The following is a 22,622-nucleotide window of genomic DNA, read 5'->3' on the forward strand; positions in this document are numbered from 1 at the left end:
TTGGTGGCACTTACGGATGATGCCGTCAGCGTTGTCCACGTGCTTGGGCAGGAAATGCGCCGAGAGGTCGCTCTGCAGGACTTCATCTGAAGTTGCTCTGGCTAAAGCAGAGGCCAGGAACGAGGGGCAATTACTGGAAAGGAAAAAGAGAAACCACAAAAAGATGTTTTAGTGTGATTCAGCAAGGTAACAAGTGTATTTTTCACCAAGGTTCTTTGTCTGAGCCCTGCAGCAAGACCTCAGACTCACTGATGGGTTTTGGTTGCCCTCATTCACTCCTCTGTTCCCTGGTTCTTAAGTTTTAATGTTTCAGTTCATAACTTCTATTTAAATTCTTTTCAGATCTAGACTTGAACCCTCCAGAGTCTGTCACACAACTGTACAGTTTTTACATATGTCTGGTACAATTTTAACTCAAGTTAAGTCCAGTTTCTCCTAAGATTTGGAGTCAAGGTTCCAGAATTCCTCAGATTTCAAAGTGTCCAAAGGCTCTCTGAGGGGCACTGGAAGTTAAGGTAAAAAAGCTCCCTCAGGAATGATTTCTACCCAGAGTGAAGTGGCTTTAACTCACTGTATTTAATTAAACCTGGTATCCCCCAAGGTTAATTAATCTATAGAAAGCCAAGGCATTTTAATGTACATTCTCTCATTCAAGAGGAATTTAATACCTCTTAATTTTTGTGTAACTTTGCATTTCCCATTGGTCACCCCCAACTTCTCCAGGTGTCTCCTGCTGACACAGCCTGAAACTTCCAATTTCCACAGATTTTACTGGGGTGATGGTGTCTTTCCCAAGACATTTCACTGTCACAGGGCCACAGAGAGACACAGAGCCAATTTCAGCCCAGAAACCATCCATCAACCACAGAATTCCAAGGCAAAAATCCAGGGAACAGGCAATGAACAACAACACTTCCTTAACCTATTTCTTCTGTTCAACATATCAATAAATGATTGAAGGATAAGATTAACAATAAATAGCTCTGTCTAACACTGTTTGAGACAAGCTCTGGAAGTCACTCAGCACCTCGTTAGGGCCCCATCCATGCCAGGCTTTTCCCTGGCATTCCCAGGAGGGCATTCCGAGCTGCTGGGGGTATCAGCTGCCTCGGGCCAGCCCTTCCCAGCCCAGCTCAGGGCTCTGATCCCGTTCCCATCCCAAGGAAAACCCCGGCACATCCCCTGCTTCTGGCACGTGGAGGAGCTGATTTGCTGTCTTGTCTTTTCTGTCTTTATTTGGCTCACAAAGAGCAGGTTTGCCGTGAGGTGATGCTGGTTCTGCTCATGTTACATGAGATTCCCCAAAAAGGGAGAGGTTGCAGTGCCCGGGATAGAAGAATTATCCCGGCAGTTACCAGCAGGGCACCCGCAGGAATCTGAGCTTGTTTCCAGTCCAAGGCTTCCCCTGACCAGCTCAGTGCTGAAAAACCAAACTTGTTTTGTGTCACTTATAAAGAACCCTCAGGAACATCCACTGATGGGCAAAGAGGGAACCTGGTTAGGAACTGGGGCAACAGCAGGGGCTAAAATAGACTCAGGACCTAAACAGCACAGAAAAAATGGCCCAGAGAGGAGGAATTTCTGCTCTGCCTGGGCCTGGGATGTGTGTGGATACCCAGAGCCATGAACACTTGTATCTGAAATTTTAGGTATTGTTTTAACTGCAGTGACCAATGGCACAAGTGAAAGGTGCATTTACAGGAGGTGTAAATTTCCCCCCCCAGTTCCAAGTGCTGTTCACATGTTCCACTTCCACACAGCAGCTCTATATCCAGCCAAAAAGTGCATTTCCATTACAATGCTAAACCTACACAAAAAGCTGCTAAAGATGTTATTAGATAAATTAAAGGATTTAAAGTACATCCTTCCTGATTCTCTGGCAGCGTAGGTGTGTTTAGAACACCCACAGTTGCATTGTAGCAATCCTGGAATAACTCTGGGAGGGTATTAAGTCAAGCCTAAAAGTGCTCTGCTTCCATGAATTAAGTTTGAGAAAACCAGTCTGAGGTGGGTTTAATTCAGCCCACATATTATTATGTTACCAGCTTAACTCCTCTCCATCCTGATAGCATTAAACTGGGGAGGACTTTCTAAACACCTTCCCTGAGCTGTTCCTCTGTGCTCTGAATCTAATACAAACTCTCCTACTGAAAATAAAAGAGATGGCAAATTTGAAATTCTTATTGCAAGGAAGTTCCCCACTGGGGTTTGAGCAACTGATCATTTTCAAGGGGAAAGGTAGAGAAAACAAATCAGCTGAAGGCTTTCCGTCTATGTCTGGCCACTCTTTGTCCTAATAATAACAGCTGCCGGCCGAAGAATTAATTGCCCTTGACATTTGTTGATCACAAAGCTTCTTATGTGGCTGCTGCAGGGCTGTGCCATGTGAGCAGGGAGGTGCCCACACGCAGACAGATGACTTCCTCTTCCTGATTAGCACCACTCAACATTTACTTCTCTCACTTGGCTCCTCAGAGCACTTTTAGTTGAATTACTTTTTTCCTTCAAGGAACAGCAGATTGCACTGGAGGTTTAAAATAGCTGTTGAAGGCAAACTGCTCTGAGGACACTTCATTACTGCTACACCAAGACAAATGAAGAGCCAGCCCTGGGATCTCTGTTTTCAGCACCAAAGTGAGCACTCAGGTGAGCAGATACAGCATGACACAAACAGCAATCCAAGGGGGGGAAGTTCTCCCTCTTCACAAAACCCCAAAAGTATCCCCAGGATCCCTGGGGACAGGGAGGAGCTCCCACCCTGCTGCTGGCGTAACCAGGGGTTACCTGCTGGCTCTGGAAAGAAATTCTTCTGCCACGTTCTAGATGCTCAAATGTTATTAGTCATGAAGTCTGACAAATTGAAACTAGGAGGGCACAGTCTTGTTTAGCAGAGAGCTGAGAGCTAAAATGCCTTTGTCTATTCATAGCTGTGCCACTAACTCAGCAGCTGACCTTGGACGAGTCACTTCACCACTCAGACCTTCATTCCTCATCTGCAAACAAGGAATGAGAATGTCATTTCCTCAGGGAGAGGAGGAGGAGGAGGAGGAAGGCTGTAGAAGGCCTAAATCTGTGTTTGTGAAGTATTCTGGAATTTCTTGCTAAGAGCCTAACTAAAGGGAAAAATACCAAGATGAGAGTGGGAGATATTTTCAATCTATAGGAGATTTATACTTTCATACTTCTGATAGCTTTCCTTAGATTTTTCTCACTCTTTTCTCATACACTGCCAGAAGTGCTAAGTGGAACATACAGGCAAACAACAGCTCTGGGTAACTCTCAGTGTCATCAACAGCTGCAGGAAAGGGGAAAACCAGCAAAGAGAGACCTCAGTTCTTAAAACTCACAGTTCTGAGAATTAGCACAGCTGATGGGAAAATGAAGCTGCAGCCTCTGCCTAAAATCCACGAGGGCCACCAGGGCTGAAAATCCCCAAGCCTGTCATGGTCTGGGGGAGCTGATGAGGCATCACTAACCCAAACAAACAGGGAAAATGGACCAAAATGAACTGGGGCTTTCAAGAGGCAAAGCGGGCAGTAAATCACAAAATGTACAGTGTTCCTGTTACCTCAGGAATCCCCTGACACCACAGAACAGCAATTGTTTTAGTTAGAATGAGGAATGATTTAAATAGAAATGCTATTCAATCTGCTGAAACACAAAACAAATCCACAGACAAACAGGATAAAGCAGCATATTTGGTTTCACCCAGCAATCCAAGACCGAGAACATGACCTGAAAAGAACCAAGTACAGCACATTCCCCAAAGGCCTGTAATTTACTGTGGTAGTAAAGGACTTTGTAGGGATGACAAATTAACTGCACCCTTTCCAAAAGACATTCCACCAGGGATGCACTTTGGGAAACACTCCTGCTCATGTGGCCTCTTGCAAGCTCTTGTTAGAAAGCAACTTTTGCCAGATTCAGTTTAAGAAAAAACTCATTTGCCCCGCCTGTATTTACAAAACATTCCCAAGTCTCAGGGGACTTCTTCCAGATGGAGCTTTGGATACAGCCTGGAAGCTCTTTGAAGAAGCCTTTAAAGTCTTTATTATTGCAAGTTCCCATGCTGAGAAGCGCAGCAGTAATGAGCAGAGAAATTCTCTGGGAAGCTCCTTTGGCTGTTTCCCCAGCCCTCCCTTCCTCCACCTCCTGTTTCTGTGGCCATCCAGAGGGACTTGGAGCCATTGAGGGGCTCCTGTTTGTCCCCAAACTCCTCCAGGTCACCCAGCACTAGAGAGGAATATTCTGTGAAGCATTCCAAGACCCGAAAATGATTATGCATGTATCCTCTGGATCTACCAAGCAGATGCTATTTCCAGCTCCCATCTCTGCAGGTTCTCCTCTCCTGACTCCCAGAGCATCTCTGACCTGTGCTGTTCCACTGCTCTGCACAGCTGCTGGAAGTTGTGATGCTTATTTAAAGCCTGGTCACAGTGAACAAATGGAGTATTATTTTTTTTTTCCCCTAACACATGGTGAAACCCTGCACTAGATTTATCTGCTGCAGTGAGTTACTAAAAAAAACCTGGCACACACACACATACATCAAAAAAAAAAAGAAACAAATAGAAAAAACAATGCACCTTTTAAAAGCTTGCATAACCAAAGCTCCTTGAGAAGTCATTTGAGCTGGCGGTGGTGAGACAGTAAAGATGCTTGATAAATCTGTTTGAAGGAGCTGCAAACGTGCTACCCAAGGAAGCTGCTATCTATAGGCTCCCAGAGACAGCTGCCTGCTCACATCCCCAGCCAGCCTGTCCTTGTGCTGACAGTTGTAAGCAACAGAAATATAATACACAAGCATTGCAAAAAGACACTTCAGATACATTTATCATGCCCCTGTCTATGCAGACACTGCATTCACCAAATACTTAACCTTCTGCTTTCTGCTCACTGCTGTTTTCTAGACCAATTTTGTATAGATATGTTTCTGTAGTTAAGTCTGTCTTAACTGGATTGAAAAAAATAATCAAACCAGAGGTGCACTGCTCATCAGAAAACCTCTGCACAGCTGGATGAAGCTGCTTCACCAGGGGAAACCCTTGGCTTTTCACAAACTGTTCTCAGCACATGAATTAGGCTCAGACCTCTGATGCAATTTCTGCTGCATAGCAAGTCAGTATTCCCTTCTCCAGAGGGTGAAGTGCACATGACAGTACATAAAGCCACCAAAATGTGAGCAAGACAAAATAAAAAGGTCATCTTTGTCTCTTTGATGAGGTACAATGTCATGAAGGGCAGCGTGTATCTAAAATATAAATGCTTGCTGCCCACAAACCACTCATAAGCATTTGTGATTTAATGGCTGTCAATAAAATAGCACTGACACCACAGGGGTGAACTGTGAAGAATCCAAACCACAGAGAGCAGCTTCTCCTGAGCTCCTGGCTGGATAAATTGCCTGGGTATTATCTTTGAAACCAAATTCTATTATTTCTCTCGCTCATCCTCGCAGCGTGGGGGTTCTGAGGTTACTCATATTCCAATCTCTGGGGCTGATGCTGTGGCTGCATTTAAAATGACAGAAATCACCTCCTGTAACATGAACAACCCCCAAAAACCCAGCATGGATCTGCCAGGAGCTGGAAGCCAAATAACTGCAAGAAATTGAATTCCCAGAAGTGACTCTGGGAGGGTTTTCTTCATTACAGCAAAGAGCTGAAGATACAAAGTTTGCTGTTGGAAATCATATCCCAGCACTTCACAGCCAGATTATATCCATCTGTTATTAAAAGAAAGGGAAACCTGGAATTTGAAGGAATGCAGAGAAAAATGGATCACAATCCATGAACCTCTGGTGTAACAAAAACCAAGATGTTGAGGATGTATCTGTACAGACTCCCCCCTCATCTAAATCAGAATATTTTCTACCTGTGGAGTAAGATTCTGAGGGACTGGATAGTTTTATAATAAAAATCTTAATTGCTGCTATGAAATGCACTTTAGAAAATTATTAAAATATTATTATAAAATTAAAAAACCCCAACAAGCCACTTATTTGATGGGCATTGATTGTGCAGCTTAGCTTTTTGGTATTCGGCTTTGCAAATGCAAACACACAGTGAAAATAAATCTGTGTTTACCCTATCATTAATTCATCAAAAGAAAGGTAATTTATTGGTATTACCCACTCATGTGACTTTCAGGGGTTTATAGTGAGAGGAAAGATCCTTCTGGATTTTGGTGTTGTTTACCAAGGATTATCCTGCATGTTCACTCAGCCCATCCCCTGCTCAGGGTGTGAGGGTGTCCAGAGTGCTCCAAAATCCTCCCTGTGCCCACTTGGCACTGCTGGGAAAGGAATGGGGACAAAGCCACACCAGTGCCAGGTGCTGCTTCCCTGGAGAAGGAAATTTCTTCACTGGAAACCCAATGTCAACAGCAGTTACCTCACACTGAGTTTCCCTGGCAGAGCAAGGCTTGTTTAAAAGCTCCACAGGACATTAAAAATGTCATTGATTTTTCTCTCTTTGGCACTCAGTCAGTTCGAAAGTCAGCATAATTCAATATCTTTCTCCTGGTTCCATTAGCAAAGAAAGGAATCCATGCTTCAATCTGTGCTGCCTTATTGGAAAAAGTAATTTAATTTTACATCTGAAAGTGTGCCAACATCAGCATAAAAGCCTACACTGTATACATCAGATTTAATTTATGAATTCTGCATTTTGTCAAGCCAGGATGAGATGCTGCCTAAAATCAATGAGAGTGTCCAAGCTCACTCTGAAGGTACTTATATATATTCTTATTATTTCAGATATTTTATGTCCTAGCTGGAGTTTTTGATGATTTCTCTCCTTGCTATAAAATATTAATGACACAGTCTCTAGAAAAGTTCATGTTGCAGGAAACTTGCAGAAGAGTTCAGGCACATCATTTACTTACCACTGATTCATGCCCAATTTTTTCTCTCTGTTACAAATAAACTTCCACTGATACTTCCTTTAAGTGGAAAGGATATTCCATGCAGGTCTGACGTGTTCAGAAATACAAGTTAAATAAGAATCCCCCAATGCAGAGCCTCTGTTTTATCAGAGATCACATTAACACACCCAAGTCCTCTGTCAGAAAGAAAAATGCATTTTGATGTTATAGCTAATGACTTCATTTCACATAAATGAAATAAAATGCTCTGCTCCACAGCAACACATACCCTGCTGTTCCTGCAGATCATCATTAAGGCAAACAAATGTTAAATTACTTCTTTAAAAAGGGGTGAAGATGGTGCCTCTTCAAATGTTCAGCTTCAGTAACACCCCACAGAGCCAGGCCCCAAACCATGCTCCTGTTGGAACATTCATCTTCATGTAACTGAGAAAGAATCAGAGTTGCAGACCAGGATTTCCAACTGACATTTGATCACTTAACTTCTTTCAACCCATTGAACAAATATCAAATATAAGGCAAAACACACCCTGGAAGATTTATGGCCACTGAGTCAGCAGCGAATGTTCCCTCGCTGCCTTCTCACTCCTGTGCCTTGCACTTCATCACACAAATGGCTTGGGTGTTTATGCCAGATGTAAGATTAGATAATTACTCATCCAAGTCCTGCATGTCAACTCTTTTTGGTGATAAAAAATTTATTCCAAATGCCCCATTTATAATCAGTTGGCTTGCAGAAGCATTCTGTTGTGCAGTGCTACATCTCAGGCTGTAATTCTGTGCAGGAACACGCTGTGTTTGTGCTGTACCAATGCCTGATGTCAGGAATTCTGTGCCTGCAAAACAGGGACAATGCTATTGACCTCTGGAAAGCAATTTCAAAGCCAATGATGAAGTGCCAGATATTATTAATTAAGCCTAAAGTGGGGATGGAACAAGAGAAAGCAATTCCCTTGCACTGATTCCCAGAAAATCCTGCAGCTCTTGTGCATGGCATGCAAGAGAAACAAATGAAAGCAAACATGAAAAAACAATGCAGAACCTTTAAAAGCAATTTCACAGGCAGATGTGTAACTACAGGCAGATTCAGAGATTACCCAGTGGGGCACATTAAAGATTGGATTGGAACCTCAAGATGAGGATTACTGACACTGATGCCCACGGAACAAGATGCTGGAAGGATAAAAGGGGCTCTGTGATTGGGGTGAGTGCTCTTTTAAAGGAAAAACCCTTTAGTTACTCAGAAAGATCCCATCCTAATTCCCACTGTCACTTGTCCTTTGCAGAATTGCAAAGGATAATGGCAGGTTTAGGGGTTTAGGCTTTTTCTTTAAAGGATAATCAAAATGTTTGAGCTATTCTGTTTCACATTAAAGTCCCTAATGCATTCTGTTCTACTGAGCCACATAGTTATTTCAGTCATTCTTAATAAATAACAGTTGCCAGTAGTAGTTAAGCCAACAGATCTGAATTATTTATAGTGTTGAGGAACAGAACAGCAGATAAAATACATTAGGGCTTTGGGTTGTTCTGGCCTGAACGACACAATGGCAGCCTTTAGATGTTTTTCACCAGGCTGTAAAGTATTCTCTTTCCAATCCTGGTTTAAAAGATTTCCTAAAGAGGCAGCAGCCAAACCTCCAGCCATCCATCTTCAATAATCACAGTCATGAACAGCAGGTGAGAGCCTCTCCCAAATACTGCACTGGCACAAAGTTTGATTTCATTGGACAGGTTAAATGGCTGCTTAGGTTTAGTCCTAAATTATTAGAGATAAACAGAATTTAGGTGTTTACATATTATATAGCATGGGTCTAAACCTTCCAGTAAATTATTTAAAGGCGCCTCACAGTGTTGAACTCAAATATTTCTCTTCTCCCTTTGCCTATAATCCACCCTCCCTTCAGCTGGAAAAATGCAAAGATATCACCTAATTTTACAATGGCAAATCCAGCTTCACATTCCAGGCTGCAGCATGGAAATCCCAGCCCCTGTCACTCCTTTTTAAGAGGCCACATCATGAAGCATTGAACACACAAAAAACAACAGGGACAGAAATTCTTTTGACATTAACTTGACAAATTATGTTACACACGTGTTGAATTTAATGCTCTTTGTAGCCTCAAAGATGCATTCCAATATCTGTCCTGATGGGATAATGTGCCTGGGTGGAAATCTGTGGGAATATCTGACTTTCCCACCTTGTGCTGCCATCACAAGGGACTGCACCAGTGGGAAATTCACTGTACAACCAACTCATAAGGAGAATTGTGCCCACAAATGCCAAGGAGAGATTTACACTCAGATGCTGCAGGGAGAAGAACTGGGGGAGTAGTTGTAGCGACATAAGCTTCAACTAAACAGTTTTCCTTTTATAGCTCACCTTCCACTTCCTATATGGATCTATTTACAGCAGGAAATGCTGCAAATTGTAGCATCTCTAAGGAGTAAAAAGAATTTTAAAAGAACAAAAAAAGGAGAAAATCTGGAGAGGTAAAAACCCAACCAAACTTCCCTCTATCAAATACTAATGAAATAGAGGAGGAATAACACAGAAATAGAGGAGGAATAACACAGAAATAGAGGAGGAATAACACAGAAATAGAGGAGGTATAACACTTGGAGGCCATGTCAGGTTGTTAAGGGCTCTGGGAGTGGCTCCAGGACATTTCAGCCTGTGGGAATGAGCCACAGCATCCCAGGGAGGGACAGGCTCAAGTGACAGGATCCCTGTGCTGCCCTGCTCCCTCCTCTCCCTGTTGCCAGGTTTATTGAGGATCTGCACTCTGAGCTTACCGAGGTGGGGAAGATTCTGTGAGGTTCAAAGCTGGGGATTGTGGCTTTCCACAGGGCCAGGCAGGTCCTGAGCCTGTGGAACAGAGCCTGCCTGCAGTACACAGCTAAATTTAGCTCTTCTTGCTCACAAAGGCTCTAGGAACTGATTCCCAACAAGCTGGGGATGTTTCAAACAATTCTGCAGTGCTGTGGCCTCTCTCATGTCCTAGAAGGTACAGAGAATTATTTAAAACTTGGGAGAGATGTCCTAAAATTATTCCCAGTCTCATTTAAAAACAAATCTGTGCCCATATTCCAATCACTGTTGAAAGGTCAACTGGAAAAAAATAAAATGAAAGAGCTGTGACATTTCATTGTGTGACATTACAAATCTCACCAGATTATGGACATTGGTTCTCTACCCTGGACTTCTCAATACTACCCAAATTCTCCCACACAAACTCTGCCTATTCACCACAATCTGGGACTTTGTTTATGCAGCATAATCAGTCTTTAAGTCTTATTTTGTTCCATTTGATTTTCTGTGAGATGAGCACGTTCACAACACCCATTGCAGAGGTGACAACGCCGCTCACGCAAGAATTACCCAACAGCTCTGCTTTCCCTCTCCCCCTCCACAAAGAAGATTGTCAACTTTTCCCTAAGCTTATTATCAAACCTGTGATCTCTTCAGAAGAGGCACAAGCTCTAAATATAAGAAAGAATCTGTTACATAATACCCTGAGCAAGGAGCACACAACGGCCCGTGGACAGCACGAGCCTGGGTCCATCCAGAGGGGAAAAGGGAGGAAAATCTGTGACTTTGCCCAGTGCCAGGCCTTGGGTCTGTCCTGTGCAGAGCCAAACCCCAGAGAACATGGAATAATGTGAAAAATTTCAGGGTTTATCCCTATGGAAGGTAAACAAATGCAAACAGGTGACGTTATCTGAAAGCTGATTCAGGATGTGGCAGAAATTTACTCAGATCAGAAGAAATCTTCCTCAAACACGAGCAGGACTTGTTTGAAGCTGCCTGAACCTGGACTGTAAATAATGCACTGGTGAGGACTGACTCAGCCCATGATGAGGAGGCTGAAAGCTGCTTCCAATGGAGCAGTGGCACAGCTCTAATCAGCACTTAAGAGAGTTCCTCAGGAGCCACACTATCAATTACCCTGGTAATACATATTCAGGGAGGCAGGGATAGCAGACAGAGAGAATAGCAAATCAAAACATTAATAAAAAATAAGGAACCTTTGGAGACAAATGATTATCTTCTATGTCTACAGTGCTTTGTGCATTCCCAAAGGATTTAGAATCTAAAAATAAATGATTACTTCTACCAGCGCTGACATCCAAGCTACCTTGGATAAAAAGCAGCAAATTGCTAACCATGGATAGCAACATTACACAACTGTTTTGAACAAACAGCAAGAAATGGACCATGCTGGAAAGAACAGCAGGTCTCTACACAGAAATTGAGGCTAAAATGTAACCAGAATAATGTGAATATCACCTGTGATGGGATCAAAATGAGAACTGTCTGCCTTGATAGCTCATCCTCAAACTCCATCATCCTTCTCTCACCATTCTTTAGCACCATACTGAGACACTGCCTTGAAGGAAAATACTCAACATCTGCAGCTGAAATACATTTATTTATATTTATATTTATATATATATTTATATTTATATATATATTTATATATACACACACACACACACACACACATATATATGTGTTTAAATATGAGCAATCACCACAGATTCCTTGGAAAAAGAAAGAGCAAAGATTCCTAGAACAGATAGAAGATCAAAGGTCACACCAAACCATGTAGCTAACCCAAAAATCACTAAAACCCCAGGCCAAGTAATATTTTGAAAATAAATTCAATCAATTCTGTCCCCAAAACACACACTGGTAATGATATTGGTAGAGAAAATCTGCTAACAATGATTTAAAAAGTAAAGAATCAAATGGACCTCTGCAAGGCACAGCTCTGGACTAAGGGCAGCAGAAAATTAGAATAGTAATTATATAAGCACAAAAGAACAAATCCAGGAGGAGGCAATCAAGGAAAAATAACACAAGTAGATTTTCTTAGATGGAACAGAGATTTCTGTGAAAGAGTTTAGAGAAGAGCCATGAAAGTGCAAGAATTTTTAACTGTCAACAAAGCACCAAATGTTAAAAAAAAATCAGTATTCCAAATGCACCCTGGAAATTGCAATGAATGATTTTTGCTGGGTTTATCTGTAAAACACTGCTAATAGCCCAGAACTGGATCTATCAGAAATACAGGCAGGCAGCACCAAGATTCCTCAAGGGCACAGAGTTTTCAAATCCAAATCCGGGTGGTGCACCCACCCCAGTGAGCTTTTTAATGAGGCATGGAGGCAACAGCAGAGACACAACTGCCACGGGTGAGACTGAAAATAATAGAGCAAGGGAAAAAAGAAAGATTAGGAACAGCAGCTGAGCTCTGAGATAACACAGGAGAAGTTAGTGTTAAAGCAGGATTTGAGTTCTAATAAGGCAGCAGTGGTAAATTGGAAGATGTAACATGATAGGAGGCTGAGCAGTGCTCCCAGGTCTGGGGCTGACAAATGACACCTCTGCCAGCAAATCATTTAATCCCTGCACTTCCATCCATCCAGGAGTCAAAGAGCTTCATTGCCTTAAAACTTTGGAAGAGTACCATGAAATTTTATTTATTAATACCTGAAAACTATGCTTTAATCCTCAGATGGAATGGGCTGGGGAAGGACAAGGTATTTACAAAGTTACCACTGCCTCATAAAATATTTTTGTATTTTCTTCAGTGAATCCTCATCTGTCTCTGTCCTGTTTCAGCTCATGATTCCACATCATGTCTTGACTTATAGATGTTAAAAACCAATAATGGACCGATGGCAAAATGCTCACTTTTATCAGAACTTGGTGTTTTCTAATATTTAATGTGGTTTTTTTGATCAGGGCTGGTCATGTCATCATCAGCCATCCCACATTTTTGCTGAAATCACATTTTTTAGTACCAAAGACAGGGAGAAAATCCCTTCATTCCCAAGTAAAGCTCAGCAAGGCTGGAGCCTGAACTCTGGTTTGCTTTCACCTGGCTGAGATGGCAGCAAAGGAAAATGCTCAGGACAACAAAATAGAGACATAAGAAACCAGCAAAGAAAATAAAAACGGATGCCCACAAGAGTGGGATTGACCTCACTGTGCCGCTCAGAGCAAGCTGTCACCCACAGGAACAGCCTGTGGCAGCAGGGCTGAGAAATCCAATTAGGGAAACTTCCCAGGCTCCCTGTTTCCAGCTGAATATTAATTCTTGATATTTAGGAGATCTTGCCATGAACAATTGCACAGTTCCTCCTGAGCCTTCAGCTCTGAGTTCACCATCACATTATGGAAAGGTGAGCTTCATTTGGACAGCACAGAAGGGGAAATTACCTGGGTTTTATTTATTTATCAAGAAATGAATAATTTATTATAAATATAATATTTATTTAATATTTCTTTTATTATATAATATTTATTATAAATTTACAAATAATTCTCACATCTTCTCTTTTTTAAATGAACTATGAAAATGTCATTAATCTTCACAGGGATCAATCATATTCCTGGGCATGAGGGAAAGAGATTTCTGTGTTTGATGGAGAATTTTGAATCTCTGGTGTTCTGTCCTTCTCTTGCAGGAATGGCTCAAAGGAATAAAGGGATATTCCTTTAGTATTCTTCCTCCTGCAGAATGTATTGCCCCAATCTACCTAGCAAGGAAACTGGAAAAACTGGAAAGAAATATTAGCATTTATAGCCATTTCTTAAATCCAGATCTCATCTTGCCAGAAAGAAAATGTCCATTTTTGATAGGAAGTTTTATTTAGGCTGAAAAAGGAATATATGTGGCCCTTTTAGTACATATGTTCAGTTTAATGTGATGTCAGCTGAAAACAAAAGTGAATATTACTGATTTTAACACCTCAGTGATCAAAGCTCTTCTCTGACGCAGGGAACAAGAAAAATTAGCAGGGAAAAGAACAGAGGACATAAAAAATGTGCAGGGAAAAGAACAATAAAGTACAATAAGACACGTCTGAGTAACTGCTCAGGTTCTGATATCTGCAAAACCTGACCAAGAGAGAAAGAAGGAAAAAGAAAGAAAGGAAAAATTAATGGACTGATTGAGATTAATTTGAGTACTTGCTGCTGCAATAATTAAAGACTTCTCTCTTATCATGTGAATGTCTCAGGCATCCCATTCATGAGGGAGATTGACACACTGATATATTTTACTTTCAAGTTAAAATGGATTTCTCTTCCCTTGCAGCCACTCTGGAATATATTGAAGGAAAATAGTGCAGAAGACTGATAAGAGCAAAAACAGTGAATAACATTCAGTCAGGACTGCAAAGAATTCTGCATCCTGAATCCACCTTTGATAAAGGAGCAGCAGGAATTGGACATTTCTCCCCTCTGCCTTTTCCAGGGATTTTTCACCCTCCCACATGCCAGCCCTTGCCCACAGAACTCAAACTCCTCTGGTTCCAAGGATGACAATGAACAGAGAAGATCTCCCAACATTTTCCTTGCACATCCTTCCAGGTAGAACTCTTTCCTCCAAAAGGGATTGTTGTGAAATGAAGAAAAAGACAAGAAATGTGAAATGGTCAGGAAATAGGGGAAATTAGAGGAATATAACCCCTGACTGTGCTCCAGGTTGTCCCAACAATCAGTTTATAACTATTTCCTTCAAAGTTTGCCTATTGGAATAAAATGTCTGTTGAAATATCATATTTTTAAAAGTCTAAAGCAGCAACCAATTAAAAAAAACGAAAAAGAAAGTAAACCCCCAGATTTCTCACTCCATGTATTTAATACGAGGTTGTTTCCTGATGAAACCCTCAGTAAGTGGGAGTACTCAGGGAGACACTTGGATTTACATAAATTTGAGGCAGAAAAATGCTGTTAGAGTAAGTCCATGGCACTGCATGGTTGGGATTGAGTCTTCCAGCAGAAATTACTCCAGGCTGCACAGACACACAGTGCTGAGTCTCAGGCAAAATTCATAATTAGCTTCAGAGTTTGTCCTTAAATTCAATCACTGCCCTCCCCTTTACAGCATTAGCACAATATTTACAGGTTATTCATGCACAATATGCCAACTCTAAGTTCTTACTTTACCTTGCTTCTAAGTTCATTTTACCATTGCCACACAAATTTTAAATATGACTCCCTGCCATTCCTGACAATTTGATTTTTACCCCTTTATAAGGAACAGTACACATATCACAGCAACACTCAGCAGTTAATACAATTTAATGCAAAACTACACACAATTTTCAAAATGGATAGTGGAATTTATTTAGGAGTTCTGCTAGACTCAACTTGATATATTGCATCATCATGCAGTGGAATAGGTAATAACTTGGGATTTTTTCTTCGTAATGGCCAGTAAATTCAAATTTTAATAGTTCTTCTATAAGAAATTCATCTGCTGAAGACCCAGGTGCAGCATAAGCCACTCACCAGAAGGTACCGAGGTTCTCAGCTTGGCAAATGCAGAAGAGATTTAAAAGAATCATCCATTTGCTTTTTTTGGCACAAAAATCCCAACATTCCATGAGCAATTTCTAAGAGATCCACGATGGAAACAGCAAGGAGCACACCCAGCAATGCCTGGGGGAGAGTTTACCAAAAGGATGAGAGAAAGTGGCAGAACCAAACCCAAATGTTCCCCACAATTCTCCTGGGCAAGGTGTGTTCTTCAAGCCACTCCTATCTTTTTTCTGGTTAGAATTTAGCTTCCATTTAGGGGAACAAAGATAAAACCAAAAAAACCCAAACCAAAGCACATTTAGATTTGAAAAGAAATGTGTAAGATGAATGTCTGAAGGCTTTGGAGTAGAAAACAGCAGATGGCTGCAGAGGGACTGCACGCCCCAGTTCACTGCCGGGCCCCTGGTCCCGTTCTGCCACCGGTGACGCCAGCAGAGCCCCCAGAGAATTCCAGCCCCAGGATCACAGATTATCCCACGTGTGCTGTGGGGAGAGGCCTTGCACAGCCTCACCAAAAGGCTCCTCAAGCTGCAGCCATTCCATACATCCTGGAATGCCTTGCAGGATTCAAGGATAATGTTTATTTTTTGATATACTGTTCTCCATCCAAATTACTTCCTCTGCACTAAAGATTTTTTTTTTAAAAATGCAAATCAGAGAGCAGTGAGAAGGGTCAAAAGTTTAGAAAATGAATAAATGATGACTGAGTAAACACCAGAACTCACACACATGGAACAATGAGGCCCATGAAGACTTGGGGCTGTTTCCTGTGCTGATGAGGGAGGGACAAACTGGCTGGAAAATTCACAGGAGGGATTCAGAGTGGGCAGAAGGAAAAGTTTCCACCTGTAGCTCCCATCACCTTGCAGAAAGAGGTTGTGGGATCTCCACTGCCAGGATTTGAGGTGAGGTCAGAAAAGGAGCTCCCAGGATGGGCTTTAGATTTAGTGAGTTCTACCTTGAGTAGAAACATGGACTCAATGACCTCCTGAGCTGCTTTTCAGCCCTATTTTCTATGGTTTTTCTATTCTATTAAAAACATGTGAAATTTCCCTTAGCTCTTTTCCTTAAAGGAAGGAGGGTAATTCAAGAGCCACGGGATCTCCAGAGCATAGTCCTTAATTAATTAACCTGATAAGGTAACCTGCAGTCACATTGTGCAGTGTGCTGTGTGTGCCCCCTCCAGCTCCTGCCCTACATTCCAGTGCCTTCTGCCTCTGGAATGTGGAGCTGGATCACAGAGAGTGGTGTGGCCTAACTCTCTGGGAAATCAATGGGAATTGAGGTGACTAATTAGGAATTGTAATCAGGCCCTTAATCCAAGGCAACAGAAAGACATGCCTTTGGAATCCGATTAGCTGCTTAATAATTCAAACCAGGCACCCAATAATGGATTGACTGCCTGGGAAAAAGCATCTTCTTCTGAGGCTCAGTCTCACATTTCCACTGAACTTCCAAGGAAAGAGAAGCCAACCCTCAGCCAAAGCAAAATTCACGAGGCATCTATGCTGGAAGGAACATTTTGGGGTTCTCAGTCAGGGCTGCTCATTTATGGCTGTAAAATGCTGCAGGACTGAAGAACCAGCTCTTCCACCGCTGTTTGTGAGGAATGATTCTGGAATGATTTCAATTCTGAGACTTCTCTGCCCTATTTTAAACAAAATTAAATCACTTTTTAGGGTAGCATCTCCCTCATAGGCAGATCTTTGGGTGCATTACTGACAACAGCCTTTGCTGATCTCCTGTTTTATCCCAGCTGCTGAGAATCAGAACTGAGAGACTTAATTACTGCACCTTTCAATAAGGATTTCATTTTATTTTTGTTCTTTCTGCTGCAAATGCCCATGAATCAGAAGGTCACTTTAAGCACAGAATTCAATTTAATTATACTCAAGGCATTTTTATCATTAAACAGGTCAACTTATTAAAAAAATATCTTGATTATGAATAATGGAAAGCCTGGCAGGCAATCCAGGAGAGTTTCACTCTGAAAGCTCCCACATCCATTTGTTTAGATTTGTTTACTAAGCACTGGGCAAGGTCCCACTGAATGAACATGACAGCATTAACTGAAACTGCAGTCAATATTTAATTGGAACTGGATTTTCATGCTTATTTATAGGTCTTTTTAAAAATGTGATTATTTACCAGTATTTGTAAACTGGACTAATAATTTCTAATAAAGGCAGGGGATGAGAAAAGCAACTGAGAATATGACAGTGAGCTGGGTCTGGCAAAGCCAGACTCAGAGTGATTCCATGAATCAGGCCCATCCCTCAGCCAGGATTGGATCCTTGCTCAGGTAGGAACTGTTTTAATTACATGCCAGGGAGGATGTCTCTGATGGACTATCCTCATGTGAACCACTTCGAAATAGAAAAATCCATGCTGTTCATGAAAGCCTTGATGTGCAACGCAGAAGAGAGTAAACATTCTGGAGAAAAACCATTCTGGATAGGAGGGAACAGAAGAAAAGCAAAGCTATTTTCATGCTTGGGTCTTTTCAAGGCAAGCATTTGCATATTTTTGCTCTATTTCGTATGCAACTCCGTGTAACATGATTTCTGTGCTATTTATAAGGCTAAGTAGTCAAGTAACTGTGTTTTATATATCCCCTTCCTTTATGCTCCCCATTTTCATTAACTCTTTGTTTTCTAATAGTTCAATAGACCCAGAATTCATTTATTTATTAAACTGTATGGTCAATACTAATTTAAAAACTGTTATTTTTAACCACGTGCTGTAAGTATAAAAAAGAATTAATTCCATTATTTTAAGCTAAAGACTTTAAAATGTAATGACACAAGGATGCAATGCAAGAAGTAAATTCAAGTTTTTACTGAGTTCCAAAAGGTTTTTACCTTCATCTTTATGTCCTCATGACACAGAAAGGAATCAAACTGCAGAGATAAAAAGCTATTACCTGAAAGGAACCTGATTGCAAAGGCAGCTCCTCTCTGGACCTGGAGGCCTTGGAACACTTTCCTAATTCACCCAGGATTGCTTTATGACCCTGATCATAGATAACCACAAACACACAGATATCTCAAATGGAAGAGCTAGAAGCAATTTCTGTTCTTGGAAGAAAGTTGTATTTGCTGGTTCATGGAGGTATCCAGACACAAGAGCAGCAGCTCTCACCAGCCACAAAGAACGTGGCATTACCACAGCCCTGCATTCTTATTTTTCATTCTCAACTTCCTTTTCTATATAAAATCAAACATCCCACAGCTACAGCACCACAGAACTGTCAGAAAAACCAGGACCACGTGGATTTTATTTGCCATAAATGGTTGCTTATGGCAGACAGAGGTTGGTGGGTGTCTGGTTTTATCAGGAGAACAGATGCATTATCTTCCTCTAAATACAGAAGTTTATTAAAACAGGGATTTATCCAGTTCTCACATCAGTTCTGCTGCTCCTTTCTCTCCCATGGCCTCATCTCTTTCCTCTCCCAGCTTTGTAACATCCCCTCAGCTGAGACTATTCCTCTCCTGTCTAGACTGCAGAAAGCAGCAGATTTCCTGGTAGTGGATTCATCTGCTGCTCTCTGATGATCTATTTTTGCTCAGATGATTCAATTTAATGTTCCTGCAGTGTACAAGGCTGACCTAAGCTCTCTCAGGTGATGACCTAAGGAGTAACATTACTTTTATTAGTCATAAAAAATTTCCAAGATAAAGTTTCTTATGGAAACAAATCTGAATGAAAGAAAGAAACAAGCAGTGAAAATGCACAAACTTGCTGCTGTAGTGTGACACTAAAAAGTGTTTAATAGTCTCCAGTTAGGTCTCATACTGCTTACATTCATTTTCCAACTATTAGATAATTGATCATGGTTTGTTTGGACACAAGAGCAAAGACATTTCATATGGCACAGCCCTTGGAATTTAATTGGAATTCTTTGTAAGAATTTGCCTTTTTTTTGTTACCATTCTTATAAATTCCTGAGGTAGCTCTGTAAATAAGGTCACCACAAAGAAATTGGGCTGTGTGTGAACAGAACAGAGCAGTACTTGGTTCTTGTGCTGCCTCCTCACCCTCTTTCCTTCTGCACGTGGCCCTTGCAGCCCTCTCTGCCCATGGCTTTGGCAGGTGGCAGTGACAAGAATCCCAATGATGTCACCTCTGTCACACGACACCTCTGAGGACACCATCCCTGTCACCTCCACGCTAACGAGGAGCACAGAGTGCAACAGCACTTTCCAAACTCTGGGTGAGGTAAAGGAGCAGCAAAGGCAGAGCAGGAGCAAGGGCTGGTGGTGATGGAAAGCCCCAGTTCCCCCCAAAAATCCAGGAAAATACAGATATGTGCTGGAAGTTTTGGGGTCTGGGCTGTCCTTTCTTGCATTCCACTGGAATTTCACTGTGGTGGCTTCTGAGCCCTGCAGAAAATGCTCCCTGACCCAAAGAATTCACAATTTCAATATTGAAATTGTCAGTCAAAAGGAGAGGAAAGAAGGGCAAGAGAAGTGAAGCATTAAAGGCATGAAAAGAATAATGATTTGCCACCCAGGTTAGTCCCACTGTTTGGGAGGGAGATTTCTATTCAAATATTGTTTAGATTATTATGATAAAATTAGGATAGGTAAGAAGAGCAACTTCCAAACACAGAGGTCTGAACCACAAGCAAATTGTGCTAGAAATAAGCAGCACTCAGAATGATAAGATTTCTAATGAAATATTAGTCTTGCTGCCACATATGTCAATCCCTAAACTTAGGGAAAGGAGCACCCAGAATATAAATTGGACTCAAGGCAAAAGCAGCTGCAAAGCAAAGAATGAGCTGATTTGACACTTGCTAAAAAAAGTCCATTCATCAGAGGAGAAATATTTATGCTTTCAAGTGAGAATACCAGACTTGAAAAACCAAATATCTGCATAAATTCCTCATTGTATTTCCAGACTTTCAGCCACAACACAACTATTCCTGTGAAAAATGTGATTATACAAGTTTGTGTGTGTGTGTTAACAATTAGTGAGAGTAGAATTGAGAGATGTCCCACACTGAGAGATCTAAAAAATGCCACACAGGTAACATGAAGTGTATTTCAAGCTGACACTGGTGACCACTGATTAAAACCAGATCATGTTTTATATTATCCAAAAGTGGTGGATATAACCTGCAAGCTGGAATTCATTTTATACTGCATAATTTCTTCCTATTAAATCTGAGTGGTTCTTTAAAAAGCAAATTATTTGCCATGGGTATTTTTAATGGGAATTTTGAAAAAAAAATAGCCAATATCTAATCTTAAAGTTCTCCTGAATTTCTGTTGCTATAACAACGCTTGAAAACCTTTTTCCTGTTGAGGACATCTGTAGCTATTTTTACAGGCAACAGCTGGATTTGTCTGTCTGAATTTCACTTATAAGAAAAAGTGCTTTATTTGCTGCCTTTGAACAAGCTTTTAACATAATGACAAATGTCAGAGCCCAGCAGGCTCAGTAGTTGAATAATCTGGTGTAAAACATGTATTACATGGCAAAACTGTAAATTAAGCAACAATTTGTTGAGAAGTAGTGAGAGTCTCACAGTCCCCCCATGCACAGACAGCTCTTCCTCCCAGATTTAGCACTGGAACAACAAGGGCACAACAAGCCTTTAGAAATGAGATCTTTGATCACAGGAGATGCCACCTTTGTACTTAAATTTGTCTAAAATTCACCAATGCAGAAGAGCAAGACTTGCAATTTCCTGCAGAATGAGGCGTGCCAGGCACCTGGGGACATCCAGCATTCTGAGATGCCCAAATGCACTGAAAATGTAACAGCCAACCCTTCTCATCCTTCTCTAGAAAACTTTCTCACACAACAAAAACAACAGATCAAGTCAGTGATGAACATGGAGAATTCTGCATAAATAACTGAGCTCTCTCAGCACCTTGCAGGATTAGGCTCTGTGTAATTTTGCCCCCAAATTGTTGATAACTCTAAGACTGGAGAGAGAAATTTGGAGCTCAGACAACCAGGGAACACCCAAACTGGCATTGAGAAAAGGCCATTTTAGTTTAAAACTCCACTTTATGTTGTGCAGGATGTATTTATTATTCTTATTATTGCACATAATTTAGAATATAGGATCATTAACACGAATCCCTGGAGTGAATTGTTTGAGGATTAGGGAAGAATGAATGATATCCTAATGCTGATTACAAAGCTCTGCTCCCATGTGTGGGGAGAACCTGCTGGAAGCTGCATCCCTGCACCCCCAGGCACAGCAGCCTCCAGTGGTGCAGAGCCTTTCAGAGTACAAGGAGTCACAAAAGGCTCTGTGGATTCCTGAAAAATTCCCTCCTGCTGTTTCCAAAAAGACCTGTTAGTGATGAACTGAAATCACAAACAGAAATAGCACTGGGACTCTGCTGGGATATTGGAAATACACAATATATGTATTATACAGAGGCAGGAACTGCACCTATGCCTGGGGCACAGGGATTTGGAGAATATTTGCTTTATTTTTCAGACAAAAGCGAGGAAGGCATGACATTTTGTGAGCATGGTCCTGTATCTTTTTTTTCTTTCTGATTTTAGCTGTAAATACATAATTACTGTAAATGCATTCAACACCTACACGACTTCTAAAGCAGCCCAGAACTGTTCCTCTTGCATGTGCTGATCAATAATTACCAATTTCATGCAGAGACAGGTAAATTGCCAGAGCTTCACCCCAGGACACTTCGTGTTCAGACAGACGCCCACAGTTTAAAGGCAACAGTTTGCAACACAAAAAACCAATCTGAAAATTTTTCTTAATAATTTGCTTCCAGCTGATTGCCCACCACATTTAGATGTAAGAGTTGCTACTGCAAAAGTCCTGAGTATGACTTGGATGTCAAGGAGATTTACAGCCCAGTGGCAGACAATAGTTTTGTTGACACTTTCTAAGCTGAATTTATTGGAGAGCTTCCTGAAGAGAGGAGAAGTATTCAATTACCCAGTAAATATCAAAGAACGTGCTTGGTGCTGCTGTTCTTGCCTTGGACAGGAATTCCAGGCTTTGAAGTGTGACCTTTTGTTCAGGACTGCTGGAATCTGTGTTTAAATTGTGTGCTGGAGAATTGGACACAGTGCTGAGCTTAGGAGTGATTTCCATGCAGGTTTATCCACAATGCAGGGAGCAGCACAAAAAGTAGAGACTGAAAGGCCCAAGGCAGCAGTTTTTCAACAATTCTCTAAAAGAACAAACCAGCTTCCCCTAAAAAAAGATTAAGAGCAGGAATATGAAACAATTGAAATTCAATATCTGAACTCTGCCAGGCTGAGGAGCACCTGGATGCTTTGCTGTCATTTGCAAGGGAATAAAGAAAATAACACAGAGAATAAAACAGCCTTGGAATGCAGCCAGGAGAAAGCAGAGAAATTCTGTCCCAGGATTCATGATCCATGGGAAGGCTCA

The 22,622-nt window shown here is 41.4% G+C and overlaps 1 protein-coding gene across 1 annotated transcript in view; it reads right to left on the bottom strand.

Annotated features, from left to right (window-relative positions):
- The window catches only part of PPM1E (protein phosphatase, Mg2+/Mn2+ dependent 1E), a 59,063-nt gene that overhangs the window by 10,973 nt on the left and 25,468 nt on the right, over positions 1-22,622 (bottom strand). The window contains exon 2 of the mRNA XM_084219294.1: positions 15-133. Coding sequence (XP_084075420.1) covers positions 15-133 — 119 coding nt within the window. The remainder of the gene's footprint in view (positions 1-14; positions 134-22,622) is intronic.

The sequence above is a fragment of the Fringilla coelebs genome (assembly GCF_963513975.1).
Source record: "Fringilla coelebs genome assembly, chromosome: 20".
NCBI classification, from domain to species: domain Eukaryota; kingdom Metazoa; phylum Chordata; class Aves; order Passeriformes; family Fringillidae; genus Fringilla; species Fringilla coelebs.